This window comes from Monodon monoceros, unplaced genomic scaffold (genome assembly GCF_005190385.1).
Source record: "Monodon monoceros isolate NGI ecotype Baffin Bay Population unplaced genomic scaffold, NGI_Narwhal_1 Super_Scaffold_18, whole genome shotgun sequence".
In the NCBI taxonomy this organism is placed as follows: domain Eukaryota; kingdom Metazoa; phylum Chordata; class Mammalia; order Artiodactyla; family Monodontidae; genus Monodon; species Monodon monoceros.
The window spans coordinates 99,981,843-99,999,598 of NW_021703774.1; the positions used below are offsets into that span (position 1 = coordinate 99,981,843).

The 17,756-nt window shown below is 35.3% G+C and overlaps 1 protein-coding gene across 9 annotated transcripts in view; it reads left to right on the forward strand.

The window, feature by feature from the left end:
• Nucleotides 1-17,756, forward strand: part of EVI5 (ecotropic viral integration site 5) — a 200,801-nt gene that overhangs the window by 53,523 nt on the left and 129,522 nt on the right. Inside the window, exon 1 of one of the 9 annotated variants that reach the window (XM_029228679.1) lies at nucleotides 7,696-7,735. The exons of 7 other annotated variants lie outside the window; for them this stretch is intronic. In XM_029228679.1, coding sequence (XP_029084512.1) covers nucleotides 7,722-7,735 — 14 coding nt within the window. In that variant the 5' untranslated portion in view covers nucleotides 7,696-7,721. Of the gene's footprint in view, nucleotides 1-7,695; nucleotides 7,736-17,756 lie in introns of those variants that run through there. One more of the 9 variants, XM_029228676.1, reaches the window with a different exon arrangement.

The following is a 17,756-nucleotide window of genomic DNA, read 5'->3' on the forward strand; positions in this document are numbered from 1 at the left end:
AAATCTCTTCATAAATTTATTCATGGAAGGCAAAGTATTCTTTTCTTTTAATGGTGTGATATAGAATACTTGTTTACTCTGTTATTAATGTGTACTGTGGACCCTGGGTACCCCTTCACTAATATTACTATCAGAAGTTCTCTAGGGCATCAGCTATTAAAGAGTTATTGGAAGAGCGTCCTTTTACGTTCAGTCAAGATATATACCACCACTGGCTTTAAGGGTAATAAGAGAGATAATTTCTAACAGCTCTTTTGATATATAATGTACATAATAAAGTACACATACTTAAGGTATACAATTTGATAAGTTTTGACATATGTATATACCTGTGAAATTATCAACCAAATCAAGAAAATGAACATATCTGTTATCTGCCTTTCTATCCCCAGATAGCTGTTGATTTGCCTTTTGTCACTGTAGATTAGTTTGCATTTTCTACAGTTTTATAGAAATAGAATCATACAGTATGTACTCTTTTTTAATGGGTTATTTCACTAGCATAATTTTCATGTTGTAGCACATATGAATACTTCATTCCTTTTTTTTGCTTAGTAGTATTCCATTGTATGGATATATCACAGTTTACCTACTCACCTGTTGTGAAATGCTATAAACATTTGTGTACAGACCTTTGTATAGATTTATGCTCTCATTTCTCCTGGGTAGATACCTAGGAATGGAATGGCTGGTTTATATGGTAGGTGTACATTTAATTGTTGAACTGTTTTCCAAAGGGCCTATAGTTTTCCACATTCTCATCATCAATGTATGAACATTTCAGTTCTTCTACATCCTTACCAATACTTGGTACAGTCTTTTAATTTTAGCCATTCTAATAGGTATTTGTATCTTGTGGTTTTAATTTTCATTTCCCTAATGGTGTTGAGCATCTTTTTATGTGCTTATTTGCCATTGATATGTCATCTTTGATTAAATGTCTGTCTGAAATTTTTGCCCATTTAAAAAAATTAGGTTGTTTGCTTTCTTATTATTGTGTTTTAAGAGTTCTTTATATATTTCAGGTGCAAGTCCTTTATCCATATATATGTTTTTCAAATATTTTTTTGCAGTCTGTGGCTTATTCTCTTAGCATTATCTTTTGAAGAGCAAAAGTTTTAAATTGTAATTAAGTCCAATTTGAAGTTGTTCTTTTATGGACTTTGCTTTTGATGGCTCAAGGTCACACAGGTAGACTCCTGTGTTAGAGAAGGTTTATATTTTTAAGTTTCAGATTTACTGTCGTACATTTGAGTTAATTTATTTGTATGAAACAGAGCATAGATCAAAGTTCAGTTTTTGAATATGCATGTTTAATTGTTTTTGTATTTGTTGAAAAGACTGTCCTTTCTCCACTTAATTACTTTTGCACTTTTGTCAAAAGTCAGTTGTCTGTATACGTTATGTGCTTATTTCTGGATTCTTTTTCTGTTCCACTGATCTGTTTGTCTACTTTAATGTTAGTGTGACACTGTCTTGATTATTGTAGCTTTCTAATAAGTCTTGAAATCAGATAGTGTTAATCCTCCATCTTTGTTCTTTTGACTATTTTTGCTGTTTATCATACCCTTGTGAATTTTACATGAAGTAATTTGTACAAAAATGCTTGCTGAGATTTTAATCAGAATGCTGTTGAATTCCTAACAGTATTGCCTTCCACCCATGAACACAATATATTTCTCATTTACTTATTACTTGTGCATGCTATTGTTTTTGTAAATTTAATTTTTGATTGTTCATTGCTACCGTATAGAAATACAATCATTTTTCTTTTGTCATTCGTGTATCCTGGTGCCTTGATAAATTCACTTGTTCTGGTAGGTTTTGTTGTTTCTTTAGATTCCATTAGATTTTCTACATAGATGAGCATGTGGTCTGTGAATAAAAGCATGTTTGTGTCTTCCTTTACAATATGGATGCCTTTTATATCTTTTTCTTGCCTTATTGCAATTGACTAGTACCTCCGGTACAAATTTGAGTGTAAGCGATGAACAGATAGCCTTGTTTTCCTGATCTTAAGGGGAAAGCATTAAATATGAAGTTAATTGTAGGTTTCTGTAGATGACTTTTATCAAATTGAAGAAGTTCCTTTTTATTTCTCATTTGCTGAGAGTTTATAAGAAACAGAAGTTGGATTTTGTCAAATGCTTTTCCTGAATCTTTTGAAATGATTACATCGTTTTCCTCTTTTAGTTTAATATGGCAAATTACATTGATTTTTAAATGTTAAACCAACTTTGCGTTCCTAGGATAAACCCCACTTAGACATTATATACTGTCTTTATGAAGTATTGTTTACTGTCTTTATAAAATATTGTTGGATATGATGTGTTTTGTTTGGAATTTTTGCATCTGTTTTCAGGAGGGAAATTGGTCTGTAGTTGTCTTCCGATGTCTTTGACCTTTATCTGTAATGCCTTGTGTCCTTGTAATGTCTTTGTGATCTTTCCTCTTTTGTAATATAAGTGTTTAGTGCTGTACATTTCTCCTAAAGCTCTGCTTTAGCAACATCCCTTTAAATTTTATGGTCCTGAGTGTGGTCTGTTTTGATAAATATTTTATGTGCACTTGAGAAGATTGTGCATTTAGCTGTTGTTTGGTGGCGTATTCTATAAATGTTAATTGATTCAAATTGATTGATAGTGTTGTTCAAGTCTACTGTATCTTTGCTGGTTTTATGTTTACTTGTTGTATCAGATATTGATGTCAGATGTTGAGAGAAGAGTATTGAAACCTCCAACTATAATTGTGGATTTATTTCTGTTTAAATTTTATCAGTCTTTGTTTCATGTAACTTGAAGCTTTATTATTGTGTATATAAACGTTCAGAATTGTTATGTCCTGTTGTGAAATGCACTCATTATCCCTAGTAATATTGTTTGCTTAGAAATCTACTTTATCTCATCTAGTCACTGTAGCTTTCTTTTGAATAATGTTAAAATTTTATATATTTTTCCATCCTTTTATTCTATTTTTTTCTTTATCTTTAAAGTTTGTCAGTTAGCATATAGTGGCTCTTGCTTCTTAAAGTACAATCTGACAATCTTTGCCTTTTAATTACAGTAATTAGATCACTTTTTAAAAAAATTATGACAAAATTTTATTTCTTGCTCACGTTAACGTTCATCCCAAACTGCAGGCTGAGTACATTTTTGCTGCACACTTCATTTCTGGAACAGTGACCAGCCCCTATGCAGGATAAACCAGACTCATGGCAAATAGTGGAAATATACCTTAAAACATCTGCTAGAGAGTGATACACATAACTTTAACTCACATTTTATTGGCCAAAGCAGATCACATACTCACACTCCTTATAGAGTGAAGTGAGGATTAGAATCTTCTTGCTGGATCTTAGAAAATACATACTTATTATTATTTCAGCACCTTTTCCAGTATTTTTATTGTATTGTTATTGTGCTCTTAATTATTCACATACCATAAAATCCATCCCTTTAAAGTATACAATTTAGTGGTATTTTTAGTACACTCACAGAGTTGTGCAAACATTGCCACTATTCAATTTCAGAACGTTTTTATGACTCCCAAAAGAAACTTTGTACCCATTAGTCTCCCCTTTCCTCCCTCCTTCCAGCTGCTGGTAACCACTAATCTACTTTCTGTCTCCAGGGATTTGCCTATTCTGGACATTTCATTGGTAGTCTTTTGTGACTAGCTTCTTTTACTTAACATAGTATTTTCTAGGTTTTGAGGAAAATAGATCATTTACATTTAATGTAATTCTTGATATGGTTATGTTTATATTTGTCATCTTGTTTTACTGTTCTTTATCTTTTAATTTTTTGGCCTTTTGACTGAATGAAATGTTCTTTATGATTCTGTTTTATCTTTTGTTGATTTATTGGCTATAACTGTTTATTTTTATTTTTTTAACATCTTTATTGGGGTATAATTGCTTTACAATGGTGTGTTAATTTCTGCTTTATAACAAAGTGAATCAGTTGTACATATACATATGTTCCCATATCTCTTCCCTCTTGCGGTTGCTTTATGGTTCATAGTATATATCCTTAACTAACTTAGCACGGTATGCCTTCAAGAGATCTCATACCATTTCACACATAGTGTAAGAACTTAGAATAGTACATTTCCATTTCTCCTCTCCAATCCTTTGTGCTAGTTTTATCATGCATTTTGCTTTTGTATATGTTATAAACCCCATACTACATTATTATTTTTGCTTCAGTAGTCAATTATCTTTTAAATGAGATTGAAATAATAAGAAAAAATCTTATATTTGCCTACATAGCTTCCATTTCTGGTGCTCTTTGGTTCTTTTTTTTTTGTGGTACGCAGGCCTCTCACTGCTGTGGCCTCTCCCGTTGCGGAGCACAGGCTCCGGACGCGCAGGCTCAGCAGCCACGGCTCACGGGCCCAGCCGCTCTGCAGCATGTGGGATCTTCCCGGACCGGGGCACGAACCCGCGTCCCCTGCATCGGCAGGCGGACTCTTAATCACTGAGCCACACAGGGAAGTCCTTTATCCCTGGTTTTAAGCAGTGATTCTGAGGTGCCTTATTGTAGTTTTCTGCATGTTTCTTACTTTGGGGTTTTGTTGAACTTCTTGTAGACTTAATAATTTTCCTCAAATTTGGAAACTTTTCAACCATTTTATTTTTCAAATTTTTTTTGTGTGTGTGTGGTACGTGGGCCTCTCACTGTTGTGGCCTCTCCCATTGTGGAGCACAGGCTCCAGACGTGCAGGCTCAGCAGCCATGGCTCACAGGCCCAGCCGCTCCGCGGCATGTGGGATCTTCCCGGACTGGGGCACGAACCCGTGTCCCCTGCATCGGCAGGCGGACTCTCAACCACTGCGCCACCAGGGAAGCCCCTTCACATTTTTTTTGTTCCTTTCTCTCCTCCTCCTCAGTGACTCTAATTACACAAATATTAGGCCACTCGAAGTTGTTCCACAGCTCACTGATATCGTGTTCACTTTCTGGAAAATTTTTATTGCTTTGTATTCAAGTTCTCTGTATTGTGATCTGCCATGTCTAATTTGCCATTAATCCTATCCAGTGTGTTTTTCCATCTCTCACATTGTTCATCTCTAGAAGGTGGAGCTGAGTGTTGTTTGTATGTCTCTACTTAAGTTTTGAATATACAGAAGTATAGTCTTAATAACTTTTAATGGCCTTGTCTGGTAGTTCTAACATTTCTATCAATACCAGTTTGCTTTTGATTAATTACTTTTTCTTCTCATTGGTTATATTTTTCTGCTTCTTTGCATGCCTGATAATATTTGATTGGATGTCTCACATTGTGAATTTTACCTCACTTGGTTTGGCTTTTTTCCTATAAATATTCTTGAGCTTTGTTCAAGAATGCAGTTAAGTTACTTGGAAAGAATTTGCTCTGGAGTAGTGCAAGCCTAGGGCTATTATTCCCTCCTACTGAGGCACGGCCCTTTTGTGTACTTCACCCAATATGCCTTGAAACAGGTTTTCCAGTCTGGCCGGTGGGGACAGATACTATTCCTGGCCCTGTGTGAATGGTGGCCACTGTTAAATCTAATCTTTTCTGGTGCTTTTTTCCCTCTAGCTTTGGGTAGTTTCCTTACATACATGTGCTGATCAGTTCCCAGCTGAATACTTAATGGATATCCTCTGTCAATCTCTGAAGGTCTTGTTTGTGTACTTCTTACCTCTCTGATACTCTTTTCCTTGGACTCTAGCCACTTTGGTCTCCTCATGCTCTCAGCTCTGTCTACTCAATTGAGAAAGTTCACTAGGATCTGTTGAATTTTTCCTACGTGTGCCAGAATCTGGAAACTCTCTCATGGGAGGTAAGATGGCAGTCATAGGTCTTACCTCACTTATCTCCTGAGTTTCAGAAATTGCTGTCCATTGTTGCCTGTTGGCCAAAGTCTTATATATTCTGAATATTAACTCTGCTCAGCTTTAAAAAAATGTATTGCTGAGGTAGTTGTTGAAATTTTTGCTTTCAAATGACCTGTCCTCAGGTTTGGTACCTTTCTGTTGATATGGAGACAGAAAATAGAGACGTGAAAGAAATTACCTGGAAATAGAATTTACAAGCTAGAGACTTTGAACCTGGCCCAAATGAACAACTGGAAGAAGACCTAATGTTAGCCCATTCAAACCTGGCAATAGAAATTGTCCCCTTCTGATTATTGTTTCCTAGAAAGTGCTTTTAAAGGGTTTTCTTTGGCTCTCAGCATTTGATGGGTAAGATAGAAAACTTGGTGTGCCACATGATGATAACTTTATGTGGGTTTTATGTGTGTATTGGTATTAACTTTGTGCCCCTTTGCTTATTACATTTGAAAGATTTAGAGCAAAGTCTTTTGGTTGAGGTTTTAGGAGGAGGTAGTTTTCTAGCATAATATGTAGATTGGCAAAGTTTCTTGGATAAGATGAATTTGGAAGAGGCTCATGAAAGAGCAAAGTGGAGTGTTGGGTTGTGTGAAGGCAGTTATGAGCAAATAGATGCTCACAGAAAACAAAGTGGCGGGGACTCTCAAAAGGAGGTGTATGGTGTGGAAAACTTAGTGGAATATAAAACCAGGGCAGGACTGGCAAAGTAAAACACTTACAGATAGTGCTAAAGGATGTGAAGAATTTATAAGTTTTGAATTGGTTCTTACATGGAAAAGCAGTTCGCACAAAAGATAACTTTGGCCCTGGGTTTGTAAGTGACCAAAGTTGAATTTATTTTTATGGTTATGATCAATAATTACTGTATAACTAAAATATAGAAAACACCATATAAAAATTGTTGCAAGTGATGTGTGTATAGATGAACTTTTTCTCACGTAATTCACAATTTATTCCAGAATACTAGATGTGCTTGGCATATATCTTAACAATTAAATAATAATTGTTAGAATTGTTTGAAGATGTCTAGAAAAGAAATTTTGACAAGTAAGACTTCGAAGAAGTAAAAGAAGCAGAAGGTTTTCACCCTTTGTTCTTGTGTGGAATTACTCAAAACTTTGTACTTTTTTGAGTTCACATTTTGAGTCTCTCACTCTTTTTAAAAAAATCATTAAAACCCAGAATCCATGGGAAGAATTTATGTGTAGAGAACGGGTAAATGTAGCAATATTTTGTTTTGCCTTAGGAGAACAGTCCTGGTGGAAAAACACATCTTTCTGACTTTAATAAAGAATAAAATGACAAACACTAAGATCTAGCTCACCTTCCCCTGTTCTGCTCTAGTACCCCAGCAATGTATTAAGTCCAAGAAAAAATTGCAAGAATAATAAGCTAAATTTTCTCTGACCACTTCTGTGGTTTGTAATGTAGATATGCAAGTTACGTATCTAAAGTAAAAACTGAGACAACTGTTACTTCTAACAGGGGAAATGCTTTTATTTAGGATGTTTTCTTCTCTTTTGCAAATGTAGATGAATCTCTTGTGTTGTTTAACCGTCTTTGATTAAGAAAGTATAAAATACTTTGGCAGTATTTTAGAAAATTAAAATTGAGGAAACATGAAAATACCAAATTCTATAAAGAAACTGTTTTTCCTTCCCATAGTTTTACTGCAGTTATCACTTTTTAAAAATCAGTGCATCTGGCAACCCCAGGAAGATGTGAAGAAATGGTTCAATACAATGTCAAAGATCTGTTTGATGAAAGTTAATTATTGATAGCCTTGAAGTTGAAATGGGACAGCTATTTTTTTTTCTGTGTTAAGTGTGTTTTTCATTTTAAAAATACAAAGGCTTTGGCTGAGATGAATTTAAGAAGGTAAGGTTCAAGTGTAATAGCAATGCATTTTAATTAAGGAGGGGAATAGTGCTAATTTAAATTTTAAACGGGCCATTATTTGTGTGGTTTAAAAGTTTGGCATTGCAACCATGTTTGTTTCCTTTTGCATTCTGTTATTTAGAATCAGATTTTACTTTTTAGCAGATTTTGGGGGGTGAAATATGAGGATGAGGAAATGGTTCTTCTAAACTAAAGTAAATGTATTTTATTTATTTTTTAAAATATGGTAAGCAGGAATCTTTGAAACCTTAATTTATATATCTTTGTATCCTACCAATATCTAAGTCTACACTGTCGAATATGGAAGCCTTTAGCCATACGTGACAGTTGAGCTCCTGAAATGTTGCTGGTCTAAATTGTGGTGGGCTGTAAGAGTAAAATATACTCTAGATTTTGAAGAGCTGATTTTGGGGGGGAAAACGTCTCATTAATTAAAAAATTTTGATTACATACTAAAAATATGTAATATTTTGACTATATTTGATCAAATAAATTATTAAAATTAATTGCAACTATTTCTTTATACTTTAAACTTGGCTATTAGAATATTTTAAATTATGTAGGGGCTTGCATTATTATTTCTATTGGACAGTGCTGATCTAGGTGATCTGACTTTTATGTTTATAATTTTACCACCACAGCATTACCTCAGTTTTCCTAAGAATACTCTCTATAACACAGCCATGAACATTTAAGGAAGTAGTAAAAAGCTTCTGAACAAAACATGTATTTTCAAGTCTTTGCGTTAAAAATTCATGTATTTTTAATCATAGGAGAAGCCTTTAGATCTTCACTCGAACTCTTTATTCTTTTTCTTTTCATAGGATTGTTTTAAGTTTTTAATCGGTTGTCTGATTTCCTGAGGAATTTGATGATATGATTAATTAAAAGAATTTATTGTACTATTTCTCTTGCAACTAGCTTAGCTTCAGTCTGCAGTGTCAATGCTTTCTGTCTGGAGTGTCTGCATAAAGCAATCAGTAAACCATCAGTTTCTTTTTTTAATTTTTTTTTTTACATCTTTATTGGATTATAATTGCTTTACAATGGTGTGTTAGTTTCTGCTTTATAACAAAGTGAATCAGCTATAGATATACATATATCCCCATATCTCCTCCCTCTTGCATCTCCCTCCCAGTCTCCCTATCCCACCCTTCTAGGTGGTCACAAAGCACTGAGCTGATCTCCCTGTGCTATGGGGCTGCTTCCCACTAGCTATCTATTTTACATTTGGTAGTATATATAAGTCCATGCCACTCTCTCACTTGGTCACAGCTTACCCTTCCCCTCCCCGTGTCCTCAAGTACATTCTCTACGTCTGCATCTTTATTCCTGTCCTGCCCCTAGGCTCTTCAGAACCTTTTTTTTTTTTTAGATTCTATATATATGTGTTAGCATATGGTATTTATTTTTCTCGTTCTGACTTACTTCACTCTGTATGACAGTCTCTAGGTCCATCTACCTCACTAAAAATAACTCAATTTCATTTCGTTTTATGGCTGAGTAATATTCCATTGTATATATGTGCCACATCTTCTTTATCCATTCATCTGTTGATGGACACTTAGGTGGCTTCCATGTCCTGACTATTATAAATAGAGCTGCAGTGAACATTGTGGTACGTGTTTCTTTTTGAATTATGGTTTTCTCAGGGTATATGCCCAGTAGTGGGATTGCTGGGTCGTATGGTAATTCTATTTTTAGTTTTTTAGGGAACCTCCATACTGTTCTCTAATCCATGAATTTGTTAAAGTAGCAGAATACAAAATTAATGCACAGAAATCTCTTGCATTCCTATACACTAATGATGAAAAATCTGAAAGAGAAATTAAGGAAACACTCCCATTTCCCATTGCAACAAAAAGAGTAAAATACCTAGGAATAAACCTACGTAAGGAGACAAAAGACCTGTATGCAGAAAACCATAAAACACTGATGAAAGAAATTAAAGATGATACAAACAGATGGATAGATATACCATGTTCTTGGATTGGAAGAATCAACATTGTGAAAGTGACTATACTACCCAAGGCAATCTACAGATACAGAGCAATCCCTATCAAACTACCAATGGCATTTTTCACAGAACTAGAACAAAAAATTTCACAATTTGTATGGAAACACAAAATATCCCGAACAGCCAGAGCAATCTTGAGAAAGAAAAACAGAGCTGGAGGAATCGGGATCCCAGACTTCAGGCTATACCACAAAGCTGCAGTAATTAAGACAGTATGGTACTGGCATAAAAACAGAAAGATAGATCAGTGGAACAGGATAGAAAGCCCAGAGATAAACCCATGCACATATGGTCACCTTATTTTTGGTAAAGGAGACAAGAATATACAATGGAGAAAAGACAGCCTCTTCAATAAGTGGTGCTGGGAAAACTGGACAGCTACATGTAAAAGAATGAAATTAGAACACTCCCTAACACCATACACAAAAATAAACTCAGAATGGATTAAAGACCTAAATATAAGGCCAGACACTATCAAACTCTTACAGGAAAACAGAGGCAGAACACTCTATGACATAAATCACAGCAAGATCCTTTTTGACCCACCTCGTAGAGAAATGGAAATAAAAACAAAAATAAACACATGGGACCTAATGAAACTTCAAAGCTTTTGCACAGCAAAGGAAACCATAAACAAGAAAAAAGATAACCCTCAGAATGGGAGAAAATATTTGCAAATGAAGCAACTGACAAAGGATTAATCTCTAAAATTTACAAGCCTCTCATGCAGCTCAATATCAAAAAAAACAAAACGCAAACCAAAAATGGGTAGAAGACCTAAATAGACATTTCTCCCAAGAACATATACAGATTGCCAACCATCAGTTTCTGATCAGAATATTTGAGAGGGGGCTGCAACACTCATGCATTCACCTTCTCTGAGATCTCATCTTAAGGAAACAAAAGCCAAAGAAAACCCCTATGCTTTCAGAACTGGAGAGATTCTTGTCGTCTAGGCACCTCCCTCCTGAGTTGTCTCTGAATTGTTTCCTGTGCTAATTCCTTGTCTTTTCTCTTAATTGTCCCTTCTTGTTTCTCTTGTTCTGAGACTTGTATATGTGCTTGATGATGTTGCTGTGAAAGGGTGTGACTCCTGTGAGTCAGAAGTGTATTTTGTTGCTATTGATTTGCCTTTCTTTTAGCCAGCAAGCTGCTGTCTTTCTCCATGCACTTTCATATCCTGTTTGTTTGGTGTAACATTACAAGAGTGTTTGACTCTATGTTTGAAAGTTTGCTCCCTCTGCAATAAAGTGCCGGTGTATTTAGCTTTCCAAGTGTTTTTCTTGTATAGCAGTTTTCTTCCTTAGCTTTCTTACATCTTTCCTTAGTTCTTTATAAATTAACTTAGCAGTTTACACATTCCCAAATGGCATGTTGACCTGTCATTTTTGTATCCTGCTCTCTTATTTCTGGTATCCATAGGAAAGCATTATACTGAGTACAGCAGGATATTCAAAAAGTTTGTCAAATAATTGCCCAGTTTCCATTTGTAGACTTTTCAACTTCTGGGCTTCTTATCTACGTGGGTAAGTCCCACAAGTACTTCATATTCCAAATAACCCAAAAGAGAACCCATTCTTTATCTTCTCCTCCTTTGTATTTTTCATAGTATTGTAGTAAGTAGAGGGTTTTTTTTCTTTCATGTTTGTCAAATATATCCTGCTATACATAAGCTACTTTTTTTTTTTCATGTACCCATCATTGAAGTGCACAGGGTACCATTTTTCTCAGATAGGTGACCCCTTGGTGAGGTGAAGGTTCACTTCTCAGTAGCAGGAATATGGTGAAGGTAATCTCTCTAAAATAAGACCCAAAGACCCTGATTACTCTCTTTGTTGGCATATTCCCTTGTTCTCACTTTAGTCCCTAGTCCTATCTATTAGGGAACTGGAAATGCTTTCTCTCTGCCAAGTATTCTAAGCTTCTGCAAGCAAACAATCCTAGACTTTTTCCATCCTTGATACTATTTGAAGTCCAACTGATAATTGGCTTTAGCACCTCCACCTCAGATAATGTGGAGCTGTAGCCATTTTGAATGCTGCCCTTAGAGCTGGAGGTACAGAAATTTGGAATTGCTTAGCTAGGAGACTGAGGACTATGTATTTATTCCCCAGTCAGTAGAGATTCAACTCTGATGTCTTAGTCTGGCAGCATTCTAGGAGGATGAATAAATTTGGACCTCTGAATTATTGTATAGCAGCAGGCCACACATACCTATGGGGAATGCCTTTGATTATAGCGTACAATATTCCTACCAGACCAGTATTCTTTTCCTTAATTTGATAAATTTCTTCTTGTATTAGTCATAAGGAAATTATGTTGGGGTGGGAAGGTAGTTTCCTTTTTTTTTTTTTTTTTTTTTTAAAAAAAATTACAGTAAATCCATGCAAGGCAGTGAACCCATGTGCTCTGGGAAGAGGAAGATAACTGAATAAGTTTTGAATAGACTTCTCACTAGCCCATGGATCATGAGTAATGTTGTTGTATTACCATTTTCTCAGTTGCCAGGCTAAAGTCTTTGGAAACTGTTGGCATTTTCAGGCATTGTGCCTCTACTGCCATGTCAGGAGTATTTTAATTGAATTTAAACTAGGTGGCAACCTGTCTAGGAGTCTTCCTGAGGTGGTTTTTTTTTTTTTTAATCACTGCTTTTAGGAAAAAGAAATAAAAATATCTGATTCTAATTACACATTCTGTAAGGTCTACATATTCTTAATTAGTATGTAAATTCTTCTACATACCATGACTAAGTAGCTAGTGGGGAGAGACTTGATAGTATCAATTCAAGTGTTACTTCTTTTGGAAAATGTTAACGTTCTCTCAGAAGGATTTCATTATATCCATAGAACTGGAAAAAAATTATAAAATTTTTCCTTAGAAAATTCTAAATTTTGATAGAGTGACCAACAAATTTGAAAAAAGAGAAAGGAAGTAGTGTTCATACTTCCCTTTCTTTATGAAATGGATACACTTAATATATCAAAAACAGTTACTGTTTTTTGTGATAGTAATAGTCATGGTTTTTAAAACAATTCTGAAGGGCTTCTAGTAATAAAAAGCAGTAGTTTCTCACCTAATTCTCACTACCCCTAATGTCATTAACCAGAGACAGCATTTTTAATACATTTTTATAAAGTTGATGTATAATTTGCAACAGAGAAATGCACAGTTCTTAAGTGTACAGTTAGAGCTTTGATAGATGTATACACCTGTGTATAACCCACAGGCCATTAACACGGAGACAATTTCTGTCATCTTAGAATATTCATTTGTGCCCTTTTTAGCAACCCCACCACCTGAAACTTTTCATCTGATTTTTATTGCCATGGATATATTTCATTTATTCTTTTTTCGATATAACAGCATTTGGGGGCTATAATTCATATACTGCAATTCACACATATGAAGTGTACAACTGAGTGTTTTTTCATGTATTCACAGAGTTGTGCAACCAGTCACCACAATCAATTTTAGAACATTTTCATCACCCCCCAAAGAAACTTTGTATCCATTAGCAGCCACTGCCCATTCCTTCTTGTTCCCCTTACTCCTACTCCAGTCCTCAGCAGCATCTAATCTACTTTCTGAATTCTAGCTATTTCCTATAAATGGAATCATACAATATGTTTCCTTTTGTGACTGGTTCTTTCACTTAGCATAGTGTTTTCAAGGTTCATCCATGTTGTAACATGTATCACTACTTCATTTATTTTCAAGACTGAATGATATTACACCTTATGGATATACCAGTGTTTTTATTCATTCAGCACTTGATGGACATTTGGATTGTTTCCACTTTTTGGCTATTATGGATAATGCTGCCATGAACATTCGTTGTATAAGTTTTGTGTGGACATAGATTTTCATTTCTCTTGAATATATACCTAAGAGTGGAATGGCTGATTCGTATGGTAATTCTTTGTTTAACCATTTAAGGAATTGCCAGACTATTTCCCGAAGTGGTTTTAACCACTTTATATTCCCATCAGTAGTGTCTGAGGGTTCCTGTGTCTCCATATCTTCACCAACACTTATTATTTGTCTTTTTGATTATAGCCATACTAGTGGTTGTGAAGTGGTGTGTTGTTATGGTTTTGATTGGCATATCCCTAATCATTAGTGATGTTGAGCATCTTTTTATGTGTTTATTGGCCATTTCTATATCTTTGGAGAATTGTCTTTTCTTATTCTGTGCCCGTTTTTATTTATTTTTTACTTTTTTAAATGATTGCTTTATTTTTTAAAAATTAATTAATTAATTTTTGCCTGCCTTGGGTCTTCGTTGCCGCACACAGGCTTTCTCTAGTTGTGGCAAGTAGTGGTACTCTTTGTCGCGGAGCATGGGCTCTAGGTTCACGGGCTTCTGTAGTTGTGGCACACAGGCTCAGTAGTTGTGGCTTGCGGGCTCTAGAGTGCAGGCTCAGTAGTTGCGGTGCACAGGCTTAGTTGCTCCGCAGCATGTGGGATCTTCCAGGGATCGAACCCGTGGCCCCTGCACTGGCAGGTGGATTCTCAACCACTGTGCCACCAGGGAAGTCCCTGTGCCCATTTTTAAATTGGTTTGTTTGTCTTTTTCTTACTGAGTTGTAAAAGTTATTTATGTAGTCTAGATAGAAGACTCATGGGTTACAAATATTTTTCCCATTCTGTGGGTTTTCTTTCCACTTTCTTTTTATTTTTTATTATTTTTATGTATTTATTTTTTGAATTTTTAATTTATTTTTATTTATTTATTATTTTTGGCTGTGTTGGGTCTTCGTTGCTGCGCGTGGGCTTTCTCTAGTTGCGGCGAGCGGGGGCTACTCTTTGTTGCGGTGCCCGGGCTTCTCATTGCGGTGGCTTCTCTAGTTGCAGTGCATGGGCTCTAGGCACACGGGCTTCAGTAGATGCAGCGCATGGGCTCAGTAATTGTGGCTTACGGGCTCTAGAGCATAGGCTCAGCAGTTGTGGCGCATGGGCTTAGTCGCTCCACAGCATGTGGGATCCTCCTGGTCCAGGGCTTAAACCCGTGTCCCCTGCATTGGCAGGCGGATTCTTAACCACTGCACCACCAGGGAAGTCCCTCTTTTCACTTCCTTGATGGCATCCAGTGAGGTACAAAACATTTAAAATTTTGATGAGTCCAATTTATACATATTCTTTATTGTTACTTGTTCTTTTGGTGTCATGTTTAGGAAGGCTTTTCTTCTACAATATGTGAAGGCTTGTTCTTGAACTTCTTATAAGTAGAATCATATAGCATGTACTTTTTTGCATCAGGCTTCTTTCACCTAATGTTTATAAGATTCATGTATGTATCAAAGTTTGTTTCTTTTTATTGCTGAATAGTGTTGCAGTGAATGAATGTATCACAATTTGATTATTTTTCTGGATATTGGGGTTGTTTCTGGGCTTTGGCTAGAAATAAAGCTCTTCTGAACTTTCAATTGCAAGTCTTTTTGTGGATGTAGGTTTTCATTTCTCTTGCTGTGTCATATAAAAATGTGTTTAACTTTGTAAAGAATTGCCAAAACAGTTCTTCAAAGTGGTTGAACTCTTACATACTTCTGACATGGTTATATGAAAGTCACAACTGCTCCCATCTTTAGCAACGCTTGGTATGGCCAGTCTTTAGAATTGTAGCCATTCTAATGTGTACATAGTGTGGTTTTACCCTGGGTTTCCCTGGTGACTAAGGATGTTGAATGTTTTTCAGTTGCTTATTGACTACTTGACTATTTTGTTTTGGAAAGTGTCAGTTTAAGTCTCTTACTCATTTTTTAAAAAATGTGTTGTTTGCCTTCTTAATTATCAATTTTAAGTGTTCTTCATGTACTCTGCATACCAGTCCTTTTTGTCAGATGCATATGTTAAGGATTTTTTTTTTTCAGTTTGTGACGTACCTTTTCATTTTCTTAAAACAGAGCTTTTTAAGTTTTGAAGTCCAATTTAGTATTTTTTTAATCAGATTTTTCCTTTATTGTTAGTGTTTCCTTGTGTCCCATTAACAAATTTTGCCTATTCCAAGGTTGTGAAAACTTTTTCCTGTTTTCTTCTAGGAGTTATATAGTTTTAGGTTTTTTATTCAGGCCTATTGTCCATTTTGAGTCATTTTTTTTAATATGTGAATTAAGGCAGAGACAATATAATGTAATATCTTTACTTGGACTATTTCATTTGTAAGTGTTTTCAACAGTTTTGTATATTTGTTTATGTTACTTATTTCATTGTCCTCTGAAGGTGAACTGCTTAACCCTTTTCTCTAATCCACCCATGAATTCACTTGGCTTTCCTGCTTATACTTAAAGTTACAACGTGGGGATCTCTGAGACCCTTCTGACTCTTAAAAGAAAAAATAAAAGAAAACTTCTATTTGGGTACTTTTTCATCTATACTTTCATTATATCTCAAATTTATGTTTAGCTTAGGAAATACCATTATTTTTAACTGTGTGTCTCTTTGTTAATGGTAGTGGTGCAATTTAATTATTTGGCATATAGCAAGCATTCATTGAATAAGTGAAATGAAGAATTTAGGTTCAGGTTGTTTCTGTAAAGTTTGTTTCTGTATTCCATTTATAATTCTTAAGGTTTAGAGTCATACATAAAATTACTTATATACATACACTAATTTTTTCATAAGATATATTATGGACTTACTAAAATAACATGGGAAAAATAGTATTTAAAGCAAAACATTATCATTAATTAGCTTTTTCTTTTTTTATATAAATTTATTTTATTTATTTATTTTTGGCTGCATTGGGTCTTCGTTGCTGCACGCCGGCTTTCTCTAGTTGCGGCAAGCGGGGGCTACTCTTCCTTGCGGTGGGCGGGTTTCTCATTGTGGTGGCTTCTCTTGTTGCAGAGCATGGGCTCTAGGCGCACGGGCTTCAGTAGTCGTGGCTCGCGGGCTTTAGAGCGCAGGCTCAGTAGTTGTGGAGCACGGACTTAATTTCTCCGCGGCATGCGGGATCTTCCCGGACCAGGGCTCAAACCCATGTCCCCTGCATTGGCAGGCGGATTCTTAACCAGTGTGCCACCAGGGAAAAGTCCTAATTAGTTTTTTCTGATAAAGAATATTTATAGCAAAGAGTTGACCCTGAATTTGGCTGTTTTGTAAGTTTTTCTGTTCCTAGAAATATTTGGGACATTTTATTTAATTTATTGTTGCCATAAAAAATGTATTAAATTATCCCATGAATAAGGATAGAATGAGTACAGTTTATGTCACTGTGTTATTGAATATGACTGTCTGGTATTTGACGGTATTTTTTAATATGGGGATTTTGATTTTATTTCGATTCAGTCAGTGTTCAGTGTACTTTGTATTGAGCTAAATACAAAATGATATAAAGGGATATAAAGTTGAGCAAGGTATAAATATGGCTCACAAAGGGTGTTTTTATAATCTGCTTGGTATAATTTGACTCATATGTTTCTTTTCTTAATTAGTTTTTATATATCATAAATTAGTATTGGGAGCATTTCTTGTCTAAGCAGATGATTGTCTGAAGGAGTTACTGGAAGTAAATAGTAGCCATGTTAAATACCCAAATAGATGTTTTAATAATCTATTGAATGACATATAATTTACATCTTTATAATGATAGAGCCACATTTTTCCAGCCTTTTTTTTTTTAATAGCCTGTGTACATGTGAAAGAAATAATGGATTTGATGTTGTAATGAGTCATGGAATGGATCTCTGAAATTATCTTAACCCATCATTCTACAGATAAGGAAGAGGCCTTAAACAGGGCCTTAAGAGTAAAGACGTTTCAGTTTAAAAGTGCAAGTCCAATGATAAATGACAGCTGTTAGTTGGCCTGAGTTTTTGGGAGATAGTAGGGATTATGGAGAGTTAGTGGATTAAAGTCCTTTCTCATTTAAAGGGAGACGCTCCTATTCTGCTACATCCTGTTGTTTCTGTTTAGGAATGTGGGCCTAGTCCCTATCTTTTTATTTTTCAAGAGAATCCAGAATTGTAAATAAATATAAATATA